An 18,721-nucleotide genomic window follows, 5' to 3' on the forward strand; every position below is an offset into this window, starting at 1 on the left:
GTACTTTAATCATCCCCATTTTACAGGTAAGGAAACTGAGGCATAACAGTTTAAGTGACTTGCTCAAGGTCACACAGCTGGAAGGAGTGCAGCTAAGATGCAAACCCAGGCTGTCCGGCTCCAGACTCTATACCCTCAACTACTGTGCTCAGCTGCCTTTCAGAGGGCATGCAGGAACCACACAGCAGACCATGAATATTTAAAGGTTTACTGGGAAGTCAGGTGCTTGAACTCAGGACCAAATAGTACCAAAGAGAAAAACAAAAGATAAATGTTGGTGAGGACTTCGGTTCACAAATGCTCACTATGCAACAACAGAGCTTGTAGTAATGCACAGCCCCTTTCAAGTTCATTCTCATTCCTGTCTTCCTCTTCTAATAACTGATTCATTCATTCACCCATGTTTATTGGGCACTTCCTCTTGCCCAGGCACTGTTCTTAGTAGCAGGATGGATAAGATAAAGACTTGCATTCAAGGTTGACTCTTTCACTTATGGATTGTTTTAAAAAGCTCTTGTGAACAGGCCTAAGAACCAAGCAACTCAGGTGACATTGTATTTTGGGAATGCAAAACAGTCTTGGCAAGAATCATCAAACCACCTTTTCTGCTCCCCAGCCTGGGAATTGAGGACACCCCACTGGGCCAGCCCCTCTGGATCCTGGATGTGATGGGTTGGTCCTTCCTCCTAAATGCATCTCCTCCCAGTTCAGAGGACTCTTTCAGCACACTGCCCACGAGCACGTGTATCTCATCTTACGTGAATTTTTAATTCACTGCATCACAGTACCTAGCAGTTAACAAATACATGAAAGGCTGTAAAATATAGTCAAGGAGTACTTTCCTGAGAAGCTCATGATCATTTAAGAGTATTCTTTCATTATTATTATTATTGTGGTAAATATATGTAGCATAAAATTTACCATTCTAACATTTTTAGGTATATCTCATCACTTTTGATTAGTTATACTTCATGGATTACTTTTCTAAACACTATGAATACTGCAGCTTACCCATTTCATGGGTAATAAAATCACCATTCAGACAATGAGCTGGTGGGCTGGCCACAGTAGTGTCTCAAAGACCAGCTTCTCTCCCGTATTGGGAGGACTTCAGTCCTTGTGGTGCCCCTTCCCTCCCCACCCTCGATGGACTCAGAAGCTAGCTCCGAGGTCTGAAGTTTCTTTGCCTCCCTCATCCTAAGCAGCTGAATCAACTTCTCTCTCCACCCCTTTCATTATCCCATTCCATCCACCCCATTGCCATCAGCGGGGTGGAGACTCAGCTTATAAGTGTGCAGAAGAAAACCCCAGAAGCAAGAAACTAGAATAACTTGCTCCTGCTAAGAAAACAAACCAGAAAACACAGTAGGGGCCAAGACCTCACAGTCGCTGAGTTCCAAATCCTTCCTTATCCCAAGGAGACAGACTGCCTGCCTCTCTATTCTAAGCTCAGGCAATGTGGCTTAAGCAAACGCATAGGAGGAATTCAAGCCTCAAGATCCATTTTCAGCTTCCCCCAGATCCTCATGTGCCTTTTTATCCTTACTCCATCTTGCCCAGCCAAATGTGAAAGGCTGTGTAAAGACCATTACATGTCTCACTTTGAAAGGACTTTAATGCCCTTATGAACTAACTCCTGGCTGAAATCTTTGGTCCCATGGAGACAGAGAAAGCAGCAGCCAGCTGGAAAACAAAAAAAGAGTTGTTATCTCTACATTAAATTAAACTCAGATCTGCTTAATATCTTGGCCAACTTATGCCACAACTATTTTGGCCCTTTCTGCCACCCCAAAGTCTTCTGCGGCCAAAATGTACCATTGTGCTGCTGTCTGACACTGCGCCAGCAGGCCTGTGCCAAAGCCAAGTAACACCCTTCCTTCTTGGGGTTTTGGGATAGCAGGGGAGGGCTGCTAATTCCTTTTGTGACCACTGACTAAGAGCTGAGTGGCCAACAATTTGGTAAATTATATACACACCTAAAATGTCAGCTGCATCAGAGATTTTTGTTCTCTGTCTTTCCAGTAGCTGGGGGGAACCTTTAGGCTAAAGGCAATTTTAGAAGAGTTGGGTTTCCTAACCACATTCTGTGGGAGGGATGCTAGCAGAACTCCAAGCATGCAGGATCCCGAGCAGCAAAGAATCATCTTTGATAAGTGTGTATGCCAATGATTCAGACCAATGGAAAGGGATGGGAATTAAAATTAGTCACAGTTATGAAAACACACACACACACACACAAGAGGAGAGAGAGAAGCTCTACCACAAAAGTCCTTTTTGGAATCAGACTAGCTGTAAATACAAAAACACACGTGGACACAGGTCAGCCATAGCTATGAATGTAGAATGTGTTAACTCCAAACTTTTGAAACACAAAAAGCGAATTCGTAGTGTCACAAATCCATATGTATTTAGCCTGTATTCCTTTTTGGACTATAAGTTAATATATTCTGTGGGTTATCCAGTTCTTTGTTCTAGAAATTTGCTGTTTTTGACAACTACAGGTCAATGGGTTGGATAGAATGGAAATATTCTGACCACCATGCCAGTGGTCAAAACGGATCTGTAAAAATTTTAGGGGCTATGGCCTGTGTCGGGGAACTGGGTGGGGGGCTGGGCCTGACTACTGTGATCACACTGGCTACACCAAGTGTCCTGGGCTCTGGGATTCGTGCCACGTGTTGGCCCTCTGGCTAGCGATGGGTGCATGGGCACCTTGTTCTGGTCCCCTCTTTGCCATAGTATTCCCTCCCTCCACCCAGTGAAAGACTTGGTGGGGCTTCAGCAATGGTGGGGCTGGGCCTTGCTGCCAGGTGGATCTTGCTACCAGTTTGCCTCTAGAAATAGAGAACGTCAGTGCTGGAAGCAGACGGTACAGTGTAGCAGCTCGTGCCCACTGGCGAAGGGAATAATACCTATAGCTACAGAGGTAATCAGGCAGTGGTAGTAGTTGTTATTCATGTTTTGATAAATCTGAAAAATTTCATACAAAATTGAAAAAGCAAAAGAGTATGTGCTAGAACAGGACAGCCTGGGCCCTGGCTCCTCCACTTTAGCTAGATGACTTTGGGCAAGTTCATCCCACTGGCAAAAGGTGGGTGATAATGGTCCCATCTTAGAGGGCTGTTGTGAGGATTAAATGAGATAATCCACGTAGATTTCAAACAAGATCTGGCCTAAAGTAAGCACTCAGTAATACAAGTAACTAACATTTCTTGAGCATATAATAAAAAGTAGCCATTGTTAATGTAATTATTAGTACAACCTTCTCATCTTACAGACAAAGATTTTAAGTGCCAGAGATAGGATGTGACTTGGTAAGGGAAAGACTGCTATTGTTACCTTGGGTAGTAGGTCTCCTGAATGTTCTTTTCTCTTTCTCCTTGACTAAGTGCTATGACATGAGAGTGGAGTGAGCAGGTCCCTGGTCTTCAGTGAGACTGTGCCTTAACCACTCTGGGGGTGAAGCCCGCAGGCTGAGAATCCTGGCCCTTCTAGCCTTCTACCTGCCTGTAGGATGATGAGTCCCTACCCCCAGCAGGCAGTAGGCAGAGAAAGGAGAAAAAGGTGAAACTCCAATCAGCAGTTTTATTACCCGCCATTGCCTAGACCTTCTCTGCACCCTTGACCTCTCCTCCAGCCAAGAATCCATTCACAGTATCCTTCCCTGGATTTCCTTTTCTCATCAGGTCTACACCTTCCCTTATTAATGCCCCAACTTTTTTTTTTTTTAATATTTATTTATTTATTTGGTTGTGCTGGGTCTTAGTTGTGGCAGGTGGGCTCCTTAGTTGCGGCTCACCAGCTCCTCAGTTGCAGTATGTGAAGTCTTAGTTGTGGCATGCACGAGGGATCTAGTTCCCTGACCAGGGATTGAACCCGGGGCCCCTGCATTGGGAGCATGGAGTCTTAAGCACTGCACCACCAGGGAAGCCCTGCTCTATCCTTTTATTGTCTGAGCTGCAGTGGGATCTCTGCTGTTAGCCCCGAGAAAACCAACCCACTGTTCACCAGATAACCTGAGTGACGCTGCCCATCTTAGTAACAAACCCACTAAATGGCATATTCTCTTCTGCATGTTTTTATTGGCCAACTTTTGTGTGCTGGGCATTGTTTCGAACTGCCACTGGATTGTAAGGTATTACGAAGACAATTTGTATTTAAGGAATATATGAAATCAGTAATATTTGACTTGTTTTTGTAAGCTGTCTTTTAGGTTGTATTTGTGAAAACGTTTCAAACTTCTGTTTAATGACAAGTTGAAATACCAGCTGACCTTTGGCAAATGGAAATCTTGCATTTGTCACGCAGAACTGAAGGGGCTAAGATCTGGCTCTCCTCCCAGGTTCCTTGCTTTGCCCAGAGCTTGGCTGCTTTCTGCAAACTGGCTGGGAAACCCCAGAAGGTAGATACAGGTAGAGTGGCTTCCACAACTTAATCGCTTCTCAAGGATTCTATAATCATTGAACCAGAGTCCTAGAGCTGGAAAGGGCTTTAAAAATTGCTTAATTCAACCTTTTCACATCACAAATGAGGAAACTCAGGACCCAAGAAGTGAGGTGATAAAGGCAGTTTTTATCCAAATGCACCTGTGATTCTCCTCTTGGGAACAGAGGAGCCAAAGCCAGAGAAGAAAGTGGTCCAAAGTTGGATATACTGTATGAAATTGTCATTTAAAGATGCCATATAGCTTTAACCACACGGGTTAACAGGGTTGAGAGTAATCCCTATAAGGGTTAAGTTAAAAATGCGTTGTTTTTGTTTTTTTTTAAAAAAAAAAACTTGGCTTTTATAAGCTATGAGAAGTGATAGGGATGGGGATATTTTCAGAGGTAAGCTGTGTTTCCACTCCTGACTAAGACTTAATGGAACACACGGATTCAGGGAGACGCGTGGGATTTTAACACAATTCAACATCAGTTAATTCTAAGAGTAAAGGCCCTTCAGTCCAGCTCCCTTCCACCTCAACGTTAAAGGAAGCTAGAAAGCCAATTACACTCGCAGCAGGGCCTCTCCCCAACTGCAAGGGAAGAATGTACTGCAAATCTGCGTGTGCTTTACAAGCTAGTAAAACTGTAATTGCAGGTGGGAAGGAACATGGGTTCTCTTTGTTTCTGCCAACATTTCAGTCTGGTAAGCTCCTCCCTTCTATAGTTGCAGAAATAGCGTGGACTCAGTATTTTTTTTAGCTCACAAAATAGGTATTCTATGGTTCTTTAAAACTTACAGAATGCTTTTTGTGAAAACTGAAAAGACATCTGTGCGCAACCCACCAAAAGGGCATGCATTCTTCAGAGACAGGTGCTGAATGTGCCTACCTTTATTTGGAAGCCAAAACCCACCCTCTGGTTCAAGCTCTGAAGGTCTCTCAGCAAGACTAACAAAGGTGGCGAGGCTGGGAGGGTAATACCTGACTTGCTCTAGCAGAGCCCTAGGGGGATCTTGTTGCCTGGGGAGAAGGTGTGGGGTAGGGGGCTCTCCAGGTGCAATTCCCCTGTGGGGTCACTGGGGACGTCTGGTCTAGGACCACCCTGGAGGCAGGAGGAAGCTTTGCCTATCAAGGTGCTGCTCCAAGTGACTGTGCAACTGTTGCTGCAGCAGGATCCTGTGGTCTAGACACCCTTGCAGAATCTGAGAGGCAGAACTGGGGTGTAGCCAGCATTACTTCTGTGGTGACAACTGTAGTCTAGTGTCCACAGATGCAGAGTCTTGGTGCCACTAAAGAAAGCTACAGGGAGCCATTTATAAAAGTCCACATCTCCTAGCAACACTATACAGCTCCTATCTCCTAAGCCTTATGTGTTAAGCAGAGTTCTAAGTGTCATACATGTTAACTCCTCTAAGCCTCATAAACACATTTTGGGGCAGGTACTATTATTGTCCCCACTTCAGAAATGAAGTGCTTCTCGAGGCACCAAGTGAAGTGACTTGCCCAAGGTCACCTAGTGAGTCTGGGGTGAGCATCTGAATGTGGGCAGCCGGTCTCCAAGGCTCCAGTGCATAACCACTGCACCGTTCAGCCCCTCTGCAATGCCCAAGGTCGGGTATCATCACCCCTTTGGAGACCTTTGCTCCGGGCAGAAACTTCATCCCATGTTGGCCTCACACTGGCCTGCTGGTCTCCTAAAAGCTCCTGACAGCCATCTTAGTTTTGATTTCTATTTAATTTTCCACCTCACAAAGCAGTGACAGGGAGGGAGAATCTGGTGATACCTTTTGAATATGATTTATTAACCAATAGCTCGAGGAAATGTAGGGCTTCCTTGCTGCCACCTGACCTTTGTCTTCAGCCTTCCGAATGTTTGCATTACTGCCCTGACCTTGCAAAGTGACCTGGAATGCTTGCCTGTTTCCTTGTGTGTGTCCGCTTTCAGAGTCCAGCTGTCAGCCTCTGCAAGTCTGTCGGTTAGCATCTCAAGGGTTCGGAATGGGGTCTGCAGCCTTTTGAGGAGCACAATCTAACACTAACCTCCGAATTCCTTCCCGTAATTGAGCATTCATTAGTTTGACGGAACAAAAGCAGGCATTCTCTTTTATAAAGCAGAGGTCAAAACCAGTAGCTGTGTTTTGTTTGGCCTGCAGAGTGTTTAAATATTGAGAAATTTCACATAAAAATACGAATTTCCGGCTTCTCTTGGAAAACGGGAAGGAATGACAGCTCTGGGGCTCTGAGTACCAGCTGTCCCCTTCAGAGGGAGATGCTCTCTCCGGCTTCTCATCATGGCCTGAAGTCTCACCTCAGGCCTGCTTCGGGCGCGGGTGCCACTTTCCTGGCCTCTGCAGGAATCGGAGTCAACAAAACCCTGTTCTGAAGCCATATTTCCCTCCTCTAAAATGTGAACTGGCTTGGTTAGGCGGGTGTACCAGGACAGAACTGGGAGAGCTGGTGTTCCCAGAGGGCAGGTGCTATGCCTTTTCTCTCCTGTCCCTGCACTTGGCATGGTAAGTGTCTGGTACATAACAGACATTTATCACTTTCTTCTTACGGATGAATAAGTGAGTGACTAGCTCTCTGGAAGACAGTGAGTTTCTGACTGACAGAAACCAGCTCCCCAGCTACAGAAGTCCAGGCTTATTAATGCTTCAATAGCTTTTTGAATGACCGAGGCACCCTACACCTTTTCTTTATTTGTTGTGCTATAAAGATCTTTCCTGCTGTCACAAAGGAGATTGAATCTTGTTTAAAATTCCAGAAGCAAGTATGTTGATGGTTTACTAGAATTTAGCCAGAAATTAAAATAAAAAACAAAGAACAATGTGAAGAGCTGCCCCCGTCAACCTTACAATTTTTCCTCAGAAAGATAGGGGTGATATTATTGAAAAGCAGCAAGTTCCAAATGTAGATGGAACTGCAGGCCACTAACACATGCAGCCAACGGTTCTCCCTAAGACACACGTGCTAATGCAGTCCTGCGAGGCTGCCATGCTTCCCGGCTCCATCCCTAGAGCATCAGGCGAATGAACTTTGTCTCTCTTTTTTTAATTTTATTGAAGTATAGTTGATTTACAATGTTGTGTTAATTTCTGCTGTACAGCAAAGTGACTCAGTTATACATACATATATATATATATATATATATATATTCTTTTTCATATTTGTTTCCATTATGGTTTATCACAGGATATTGAATATAGTTCCCTGTGCTCTACACTAGGACCTTGTTGTTTACCCATTCTATGCGTAACAGCTTGTGTCTGCTAATCCCAAGCGCCTGCTCCTTCCCTCCCCTCCCCCCTCCCCCTTGGCAACCACAAGCCTGTTCTCTATGTCTGTGAGTCTGTTTCTGTTTTGTAGCTATGTTCACTTGTGTCCTATTTTAGGTTCCACATGTCTTGACTATTGTAAATAGTGCTGCTATGAACATAGGGGTGTATGTATCTTGTCAAATTTTAGTTTTGTCTGGATATATGCTCAGGAGTGGGATTGCTGGATCATATGGTGATTCTATTTTTAGTTTCCTGAGGAACCTCCATACTGTTTTCCATAGTAGCTGCACCAATTTACATTCCCACCAACAGTGTAGGAGGCTTCTCTTTTCTCCACACTCCCTCCAGCATTTGTTATCTGTAGACTTTTTAATGATGGCCAAGCGAATGAATTTTGAAAGTGCTAGAAACCTCCTCAGCCCTCGACACCTGACTAGACAGAGCCTTCTTATAATCCCTCTGGCCCCTTGTAGACCAACCACAAATGTGAGAATGGCTGGCATGAGACATCAAGGGGTAAATTCCCACCGGATGTCACTAGGTTGAAGCAGAATTATAGGTAGCCTCTACTAATTCTTGGCACCCAGGCAGAATACAGGGGTTTGACCATAACCATCAAGAAACACTAGTCCTTTTCTGAGAAAATGAGCCCTCTCAAATTCAGGGCCGGCATGGCTCCGGGCATGTAGTATGTGCTTAATAAATATTTGCTGAATGAATAAATGAATAGAGAGAACACCTAGCCAGTTCTCTTGATAGAGAACTGGGCTCATGCTTCAGATGTGCAGGTGGGATGGAAAGACTGTAAACTCTGCACTCTTTGCTGCTTTAGGCACATCACAGACTCCTTCATTTCTGAGGAAAGTGATGTGATACCATCATACTTATACCGTGAATGTTTTGAGACAAGCTGTCAAAGTCTTGAAGCATGCAGACAGAATTGTCAAAATCAGTAACGAAAATTACTCTTCAGAAATGCCCGAGTCAGCAATGAGAGTTTTCTCCTGCTTGCCTCCATTCCAGAAACACCATGGGTTAGGTCACTGAGGGGTCTGAAGCTACCAAGGCCTGGAAGTCCTCATCCCATTGCCCTCTGCCTAGCTCATGCCTATAGAGCCTCACATCTGAATCTAGAATCACAGCCACTAGGAAGCCTTCCCTGACAGCCAAGTTACTGGGCGTTCCAGTTACTATTGCTGTAGAATAAATTACCCCCAAAGCTAGTGGTGTAAAACAGTCAATATGTTCAGATTCTGTAGGTCAGGATTTCAGACAGAACACAGAAGAGACGGCTCGTCTCCCCTGCGTGGTATCTGTAGTCCCATCGTAGCCTCTGCTGGAAAGACTTGAAGGCCAGGTGGGGAGTCATTTGGCGGTATCTTTACTCACATGTCTGGTGGTTGATGATGGCTGTCAGCTGGAATGACTACATGTGGCCTCTCTCTGTGGGGTCTCTGCAAGGGCTAGTATGGGCTTCCTTACAACATGGTGGCTGGTTTACAAGAGTGAGCGTTCCCAAAGAGTAGCAGGTTGAAGCTGTATCACTTTTTATGACCTAGCCTTAGAAGTCACATAGCAACACTTCCATGGTCACAGGCCCACCCAAATTCAGAAAAAAAAAAGATGCCACTTCTCAATGGGAAGAATGTCAAAGTCTCAGTGTAAGAAGGGAATGTGGGATGGGAGATGCTGTTGTGGATATCTTTGTGAAACATAATCTTCCACACTGGGTTGGATGTGTTTCCTGAGTACCCTGAGTTCAACTCCCCCTGACTTAAAAAAAAAAAAATGCTTGTGTGTCTCCCTCCCTAGACTGTGAGCTCAGTGAGGGAAGGGACTGACTTACTCACCTCTGCCTCCTCTGTTGCACAGTGCCTGGCACAGAGAAGGCAGTCAACATGCATTTACTGAATTGAACCAAATAGAAAGGAAGAACCAGAAGGACTCCTGGGGCCCCTTTCATGCTGGCTGTTGGTGGCATGAGGGAAGTTTGACCAGGGCAATAAAAGAAATGTGAGAGAAAAGTACCTAAACACCTTTCTGGGGCCCAAGGCTATTCCCTGTGACTGTATCATGTATGATAAGGGAGTTTTTGCTTCCTTATGTTTCTCACACCGTATATAGGAAATAACTACAAGAATTGTAACTGACTTCATGTATTTCTCTTCTTGAGCTTTTTGGAAATATTTTTTTCCCCTTTATATCTCTGTGCCATAAAAATGGCAAGTACGAGATGACATTAGCCAAGAGGCTGCCTTTTTTTAATACACATACACTCAGGGTACAGCAGAAAGAACACTGGATAAGGAGTCAGAAAACCTCGGCTTCAGTCTTGGTTCAGTCACTGAGCAGAAGCTGTGTAGCTTTGGTATGCCGGCTAATTTTTCTAAATCTCAGTTTTCTTGCCTATAAAGTGGGTATAAAAAAGGTAGTAACACAGTATACAAAAACAAGATGCTATTACAAAACATGGTGGTTTTCAAATATGTTCACACATTCTTTGACATGCCTCCTTTCAGAAGGTGGAGTCTAATTCGCCCCAGAAACGTGGGCCTGACATAGTGATTATTTCAAATGAACAGAACGTGGAAGTGATGCTGACTTCCAAGGAGAGGTCACGTGGCTTTCATTCTCCCAGGTCACTCACAAGCCAGCCAGCATCTCATGAGGACACTCATTAAGCAACTCGTGGAAAGGCCCATGTGGGGAGGAGCAGAGGCCTCCCACCAGCAATCAGCACCAACTTGCCAGTTGGGGGAGTAACCCACCTTGGAAGCAGATGCTCTAGCCAGTCAAGGCTTCTTCAGATGATGCAGTCCTGACCAACCAACATCAGGACTACAGCCTGCTAACAGATTCTGCACCCACACTACCCAGCTAAACTGCTCCTGAATTCCTGACCCACAGAAACCATGGGAGACAGTAAATGTCTACTTTCGTTTTAGGTTACTAAGTTGAGGGGTAATTTGTTACGCAGCACTAGATAACTAATACACGGAACTATGCCCCACTAACCAACCAAAGGTATGGTAGGCATTTGTTTCTCTGATCACATGATGGGTTAGTTTTGAGTCATCGGGAGGGGGCAAGAAAGGGTTTGGATCAAAAGATATTTATGTGTGAGGTGGCAGGCTGAGGGGTCAGGCAGGGGGAAGAGTGCAGTTCCACCTTTAGTAAGACTGACACTAACCTTACTTTCTATCTTTAAGTAAACTGTCTTTGCAACCAGGCCCTCACCTAGTCAGTATTACAATGCTTTTTTTTTTTTTTTTTTAATGAAACTCTCTAGGAGTTAAGCCAGCATTTTATTTATTTATTTATTTTTGGCTGTGTTGGGTCTTCGTTTCTGTGCGAGGGCTTTCTCTAGTTGTGGCAAGCGGGCGGGGCCACTCTTCATCGCGGTGCGTGGGCCTTTCACCGTCGCGGCCTCTCTTGTCGCGGGGCACAGGCTCCAGACGCGCAGGCTCAGTAGTTGTGGCTCACGGGCCCAGTTGCTCCGTGGCATATGGGATCTTCCCAGACCAGGGCGCGAACCCACGTCCCCTGCATAGGCAGGCAGACTCTCAACCACTGCGCCACCAGGGAAGCCCTACAATGCTTTTTAATACATGGGAAACAACAATAACACAAACTCCAAATCAACAACAAAACCCAGATGGTTGGAAGCCAAAGTAGACGTGGGGCCAGGAAAGTGGACTCCAGGAAAGTGATCTCAGTGCTGACCGAGCACCATCCAGGGATGTAGCTGCATCTTCATCTACTAGCAGGCTGTTTATACTCGAGGGCCTCACGGTTGGCTGCTGGAATCCTTATCTCTCAGCGCGTTCTCACCTGGACGACAAGCCTCTCCATCCAACACTCAGCACCCAAGGTCATCTTTCTAACCTGGTTTCCCAACAGGAGCAAGAACTGTGCCCTTGGCTAGCCACGTTTCCTGCCGCAGCCCCCGTCCGCCTTCCCCAGTCCTTCACCGCGTCTGTGGGCCAAGTGTGTGGCTGTAGTCGGGTGCGGGGCCTGGATCTGCAGGCAGGCAAAGTTTTCTCTGGGCAAAGGCTAACCAGCTGGCACAAGGAACAATCTGCGCTACCACCTTGTTAATCATCTGTATTAACCCACTCGGCTAATCGGCCCCATCACCAAAACGCCAGCAGTCATGATCGGCAGGCCTCCGAGGACTGAATGCCTCAGGAAAGGAGTCAGAAGACCCAGGCTCCAGTCCTGGTACTTGTCACTTCTCCCTCTCCCCTCCCCCCGGGATCTGAAACACTGTTCCCACCTGCTCTCCTGACAACGGTGACTTTCCACTTGCCCTGCTGCCAACCTGCCAATCCTTCAAAGAGCAACTTTCGGTCCCTTCACTTCACCCTGAAACACCCACATTCACTGTTTAAAACCCCCCTTATTCAAAAGGAATGATTTGTTCCCCAAATGACTTATGGTCCTCTTTCCTAACTCATTCACTGGTTGCACCGACCCTGATGAAAGTTGCTAACAGAGATTTAGTGATGTTTTAATGGAGGCCTCATTCCTGTCTCATCCCAGATTATGCTCAAGGGTTTCTGCAGGCTGTGACGGCTGCAGGGGACACAGGCTCTAGCCATGGAGCAACACAGGCGAGCTGTCACGCTTTGTTTTTCTGCTGGTTAAATCCAAATGCTCCTAATTAGTTATCCTGACCGCTAAGGCCAGGGCAGACAATGGCGTGGGGATCAGGGGTGCTGAGAGGCTATGAATACAAGTTCCTCGGGCTCCTGAGGCCTGGGGACCAGTGACTTGGTTGTGGGCACTGAGGCACTGTGTCCCTGGGGGCTGCAGATTCAAAGACATCAGCCCTCGTGTGAATAAAGGTCATCACCTGTTACTTCTTCGGTGAAAGGGCAGCTGTGCTGGGTGCCCACTTAGGCTCAGCCTTTGTCTGCTGACTCTGTGAATAGCACCCACAGATAATAACATTCTCTGATTCTGTGTTTGCTTGGTGGGGCAGAGCCATGCAAAATAACTCGCAAACTTCCTCGAAGAAGTATTCAGCCAAGTATGATTTTAAAAAGTGGCCTCGAAATGCCTTAAACGTCACCTCTTGGTGATCGTACTCACTAGCTAGAACACACTAGAAAATCTTCATGGTAGGGCCACCAATTTGCATTATTTCTTCAGGAGCCAATTCTGACAAATGTTTAGGTCACAAGGATGACAATTCCTGAACTCCATGGGTGTGGGGGACTAGAGAAAAAGCTAACTGAAAAGCCAGCTAGCAGTTCAAGAAGGTTTAATGTTCAGAAAGTTTGCAACATTGAACAACCCACTGTTGCTCCAATATGTAAAAAGCGGAGATTTTATTTGGTTTTAGAATTCTGTGCATTATTTTACAAAGTAGCATTTCTTTTTTTTGGTTGTTTTTTCATCTCCCTCTTTTTTGAATTAAAAAACTTTTTTTCATTGGGGTATAGTTGTTTTACAATGCTGTGTTAGTTTCTACTGTACGGCGAAGTGGAGTTCCCTGTGCTACACAGCAGGTTCTCATTAGTTATCTGTTTTATACATATTAGCGTATATATGTCAATTCCAGCATTTCTTTTTTTTTTTTTTAATTAATTAATTAATTTTTTTGGCGTGTTGGGTCTTCGTTTCTGTGTGAGGGCTTTCTCTAATTGTGGCAAGCGGGGGCCACTCTTCATCGCGGTGCGCGGGCCTCTCACTGTCGCGGCCTCTCCCGTTGTGGAGCACAGGCTCCAGATGCGCAGGCTCAGTAGTTGTGGCTCACGGGCTTAGTTGCTCCGCGGCATGTGGGATCTTCCCAGACCAGGGCTCGAACCCGTGTCCCCTGCATTGACAGGCAGATTCTTAACCACTGCGCCACCAGGGAAGCACAATTCCAGCATTTCTAATGTCATTTTATTTAGGGGCTTATGTTAAATTAATTCGTTTGCTTTTTTTTTAAAGGAAGAGAGTGCGAATGAGTTCAGGATAGTGTATGTATGTGTGTGTATTTATCCATCCATCCATTGATTCATTGACCATTTACAAGCCCAGTTGCTTAGTATAAATGTTCATTGCTTTAGCATAAAACAAACAATTCAGACTGTTCTAGGCCCCTCTAGAAAGGCAGTATGCATCTGATTTACTCCTCTCTTTTCAAGGCTCTTGAGGGCTATGGGTCCTCTCCTCTGGCACCCTTCCCACTTCACATCTCTTAGTAAGTACTCCAAATTTCAGACTCTTCCATCTTTTTTTCATAATTAAAATTTACCTATTGAAATCTATCTCCCCTCAGTTGATTATCCTGTGCTTTCAACTTATTAATAAGACAAAAGAATTTGTGTCAAAATAATAATTTACTCTTCTCAGGTAATATACAGGCATACCTCAGACATACTGTGGGTTCAGCTCCAGAGCACTGAGATAAAGCAAATATCACCATAAAGCGAGTCATATGAATTTTTGGTTTCCCAGTACATATGAAAATTGTTTACACTATACTGCAGTCTATTAAGTGTACAAGCATTATGTCTAAAAAAAAGTACATGCCTTAATTTAAAAATACTTTATTTCTAAAAACTGCTGACCATTATCTGACAACGCAGGGTTGCCACGAACCTTCAATAGGTGAAAAACACAATATCTGCAAAGTGCAATAAAGTGCAATAAAATGAGGTATGCCTGGGTTTCATATTAACTAGAATCGAATTGCCTTAACCTGGAGGTAGGGGCTAGTTTGAAAAGTTAGGGCCTAGGGAAGGTGAACAATGGGGAAGTCAGCTCCTGAGATGGTCCCACAAGAGGTGTGTGTGTTGGCAGGTGAGGTGGTGAGCGGTGGAGGGAGCGGGTGAGGAGGGGCCACTCTAACCCACCGCCTCACCCCTGGGATCATCCAGTATCCTTTCTCACGAATCGGGTACAAATAGAATCATTCACTGCTTAACTTACATACGTCCCAAAGGTGAGTAACACCAGAAGAGTTAGTCATTTATAGACATTTTAGGTTTTTGTCACAAGAGCACAGGTAGCCACGATTTAGAAGTCAAGTCTGACCGTTCCTTTCAGCAAGTAGAAGGAACTTCAGAAGAAGCCTCCTATCACTTACACGGTCCGAGGAATGACATAGTAAACCATGGCTCTGATTTGCTCCTTAATAGCAACCAGGATCTCTTGAACGCTAACTCACATACACTAATGTATTCTGCTGATAAAACGTGGGACTTTCTTGTCAGTGTTAAAAGAGCCAAAGGGATCTGAGTAAGGAGAAGGTTTGTCACACACTCAACAGGGAAAGGGGAGAACTAATACAAAAAGCTAACGCACTGAGGGTTATAGTATTGTTTCTGCTTTCCCACTGGAGCATATCTTTTTATTGTATTCCTGTTGTAAAGTCTTCCCTTGAATTTCTGATAATGCTGGGTAGACTGAAAATAACGAAACATAAATTCTATTCTACTTTCCCTTCTCAAAGTATCCAAGTGGGAAAAAAGCTCTTAAAAAGCAGCCTCATTTCCCCATTAAAAACACGCACCAACACTGGTCCATTCATTCACATATGCTTAGCCATTGCCTGCCAAATCCTTTCTGAGGAATTGCTCTAACATTTCAAAACACCACCATGTATTCAAACCTCCTGAAAGTTTGCTTGTAAGATTTTACTTTTAAAAAAATAGTATATTCTGTCAGATTTACATTCAAAGAGCATAGGTTGAATGTTTTTCTAACAATATCTACTTTGCTGAACAGAAATTCATTTGAAATTCCAAACTTAAATGAATAACTCAAACGGGTGTGCCCTCCTCAACCCCCCACCCAGCTCCCGGGATTTGGAGAGTCTCTGCCCCCACCTTCTTCGCCCTTCCGTGGTCCTGCTACTAGGACAGGAGAAGTATTGATACTTGCTCTATCTTACGTGTTAAAATGCCGCCGCTGATTAGGTAGTGACTATGTGGGGGTCAACTACTACCTTTGCCTGTGCTAGGAAAACCCAGTGAGCAACTTATTTACTGGTGAAATAAAAAGACAGGGGGCTTCCCTGGAGGTACAGTGGTTAAGAATCCACCTGCCAATGCAGGGGACACGGGTTCGAGCCCTGGTCCGGGAAGATCCCACATGCCGCGGAGCAACTAAGCCCGTGCACCACAACTACTGAGCCTGCGCTCTAGGGCCCGCGAGCCACAACTACTGAGCCCACGAGCCACAACTACGGAAGCCCATGTGCCTAGAGGCCGTGCTCTGCGACAAGAGAAGCCACCGCAATGAGAAGCCCATGCAGCGCAATGAAGAGTAACCCCTGCTTGCTGCAAATAGAGAAAGACCGCATGCAGCAACGAAGACCCAACGCAGCCAAAAAAAAAAAAAAAAAAAAAAAGACAATTAGGGACTCCGCACTGGCATAAGCTACAAATGTTGCCAATAATTGGCAACGCCGAGCACTCACTGGCCAGTGGGCAGGTGACTCCAGCTCCCAGAAAAACTAGAGGGAGTCCCCTTTGCTAAGCAGTGTCAGTGAGTGCTATTTATTTCCCAGGTCCAAGTGTACAAAAGTAGAGAGAGTGCATGCAAAGAGGCCAGTGAATTCAAATACTAAGAAGAGGAGAAAAAGCTGTCTTGAATGTCATTTCAGAGGCATTAAGGGAGTCTGAAATCTTCTGCCAATTTGTTGAATTGAGTCTACCTGCTAAAAGTTTTGGGATTGTTACTTTTTTTTTTTTAATAAATTTATTTATTTATTTATTTATTTATTTTTGGCTGTGTTGGGTCTTCGTTTCTGTGCGAGGGCTTTCTCCAGTTGCGGCGAGCGGGGGCCACTCTTCATCGCGGTGCGCGGGCCTCTCACTATCATGGCCTCTCCCGTTGCGGAGCACAGGCTCCAGATGCGCAGGCTCAGTAGTTGTGGCTCACGGGCTTAGTTGCTCCGCGGCACGTGGGATCTTCCCAGATCAGGGCTCGAACCCGCGTCCCCTGCATTGGCAGGCAGACTCTTAACCACTGCGCCACCAGGGAAGCCCCGGGATTGTTACTTATAAAAATGAAAACAGAGAGAGAGAAAAAGTTTGCACATTTTTTGCTACCAGAATTCTTTCAGCATCTTTATTTGGGTGGTATTAGTGTTTTGTGTACTACATTATTTTAAGATTAGTGTATATTTACTTAAATTATAAATCCCCTTTTACCATGTTTATTAAAATTTTACCTTTTTTTTCTTTCTGGAGAGGAAGATATCTACATTTTGTTTTTTAAATAAAAGCTAATGGGGAAACTCAAATTCACTTGAGAGAAACTTGTAGAAAGGAATCTAGGCCTTTAGGAAGGATATTTATATTGCCATTATTTGAGATTAATTCTTCAGTTACTTGGTTGAATTTCTTCCTCTCCCCTGCAAAAGTTATAAACTGAAATTCATTCTTCTATAGTTATTTCATATAATAGAAGAGATGCTTTTATAGAGACCTTTGTTTTAGGAGTGAGGACGGGAATCAAATGGAAGAGATAACTTGCTCTAAAACTCCTGAAGCTGACTTGAAACAGGGTGACGTAGAACCCAGACAGAGGCTGAAATGGTACAGGCCGAGCTGGGGCTGGGAGCTGGGTCAGTCAGGCTGGGTTTCCTGCTACCCCTGACACGCTCTGTCACAAAGCAATAGTATGTTTTCCCCCTTCTTGTGTTCTCTTCTCTTACCTATTTGCAAGAACAGTTCAGATCCAGAAAACACGCCAGAAATTTACTCTGAAACCAAGGGAAGATGGGGCGGAGGTGCCCTTCAGTACTGATAGCCTAGATGTAGACAGATCAAAAGCTAAATCCAATTTAACCCACCTCAGGCAGAAAAAGATAATTGAATTAAACTTCCTCTAAATATGATAGGTTTGGGGATCTTAAATCCAGGCACAAAGAACCAGGTTAGAGTGAACTGTGGAGTAAATGGATGGAGGGAGCTCTGGCCGCCCCCGCCCACAGGGAGTTTGATAAGCTGTTGATTGCCTCTATCGCTTTACTACGGAGGCTGAAAACTGATTAAGCTGCTTATGGGGCTCCGACGCTAATGGTCTGGCCCACCAAGAATACGGCTGCCACTGATTTAGGTAAGCTGCTTGGCATGTATGGTTTGATTATTACAATGGGGAAAAAAAAAGAAAAGAAAAAAAGACAGCAGGGTATAGGAAAGCTTTAAAAAAGAAGGCTTTATTATGCCAAATAGCTACACTACTTTGACACCCTAAAATGAATATAGAATTACTGATTCTTTCTCTTCATCTGGTATCAAAACTCATTTTTGAAAGGCTTCCTCAAAAAGTACTCACTCTGGGGTCCACTCATTCTATTTTAAACCACCTTTACAAGAAGATGCCACTGGTGCCTTTAAACATACTTCTCCAGTGATAAGAGTCTCGGTCCTCAGATACTAAGATCAGGTAGAGTCCTAGAAAATATATAAATGTATACTGGGTCTTGTATCCAATTCTTCCCCTTGAACACCACTGGGCAATCATAATTAAAACTGTATCTCTTTCCACTCCAGCCAGCAGATCACTGGTGCTTGATTATGTAGTAAAGGACAGCAGGACTGAAGGAGGGGAAGGAGCTGATATGTGCAAATAGGTTTAAACTGGATGCACAAGTGGAAATTAAAACCCTAGTATCCTCTCACCCTGTCCAACTAAATGCTCTAGAACTATTTCTACCTTTTAAAATAACCTATCTACTTCTGGCGGGATAAAGAGAACACAAAACTCTTAAGTTTAAATTACTTTTCAAGGTTTTATTTATTTTTTAAGTCTTGAAAAATGAGTGAAGGATCTGAACACAGACTAAGTTGACCTCATTTCTTCTGGGCAAAACAGCAAGAAACAAAAGAACCGAATCACAGCAGTTTGAGACATTCTGAAAGTGGTCACAATTTTTTTTTTTTTTTGTAATTGACTCTTGAAAGAATCCACAATATATGGAAAAGAAAGCAATGCTTTCATGCAGTGTCTGAAAGCTTCTTAGGGAGTGAGCTGTTGATTTAAATGGTTAACCAAAGCTTAACATATTCAG

General features: G+C 44.5%; 1 protein-coding gene across 7 annotated transcripts in view; it reads right to left on the minus strand.

Annotated features, from left to right (window-relative positions):
• PLEKHM3 (pleckstrin homology domain containing M3) overlaps positions 1-18,721 on the minus strand; it is a 189,953-nt gene that overhangs the window by 67,466 nt on the left and 103,766 nt on the right. The window contains exon 7 of one of the 7 annotated variants that reach the window (XM_057551237.1): positions 1,268-1,683. The exons of 3 other annotated variants lie outside the window; for them this stretch is intronic. In XM_057551237.1, the coding sequence (XP_057407220.1) occupies positions 1,630-1,683 (54 nt within the window). In that variant the 3' untranslated portion in view covers positions 1,268-1,629. Of the gene's footprint in view, positions 1-1,267; positions 1,684-13,404; positions 13,526-16,199; positions 16,703-17,362; positions 17,411-18,721 lie in introns of those variants that run through there. 3 more of the 7 variants (XM_057551236.1, XM_007187815.3, XM_057551238.1) reach the window with 3 other exon arrangements.

The sequence above is a fragment of the Balaenoptera acutorostrata genome, chromosome 8, assembly GCF_949987535.1.
Source record: "Balaenoptera acutorostrata chromosome 8, mBalAcu1.1, whole genome shotgun sequence".
In the NCBI taxonomy this organism is placed as follows: Eukaryota; Metazoa; Chordata; class Mammalia; order Artiodactyla; family Balaenopteridae; genus Balaenoptera; species Balaenoptera acutorostrata.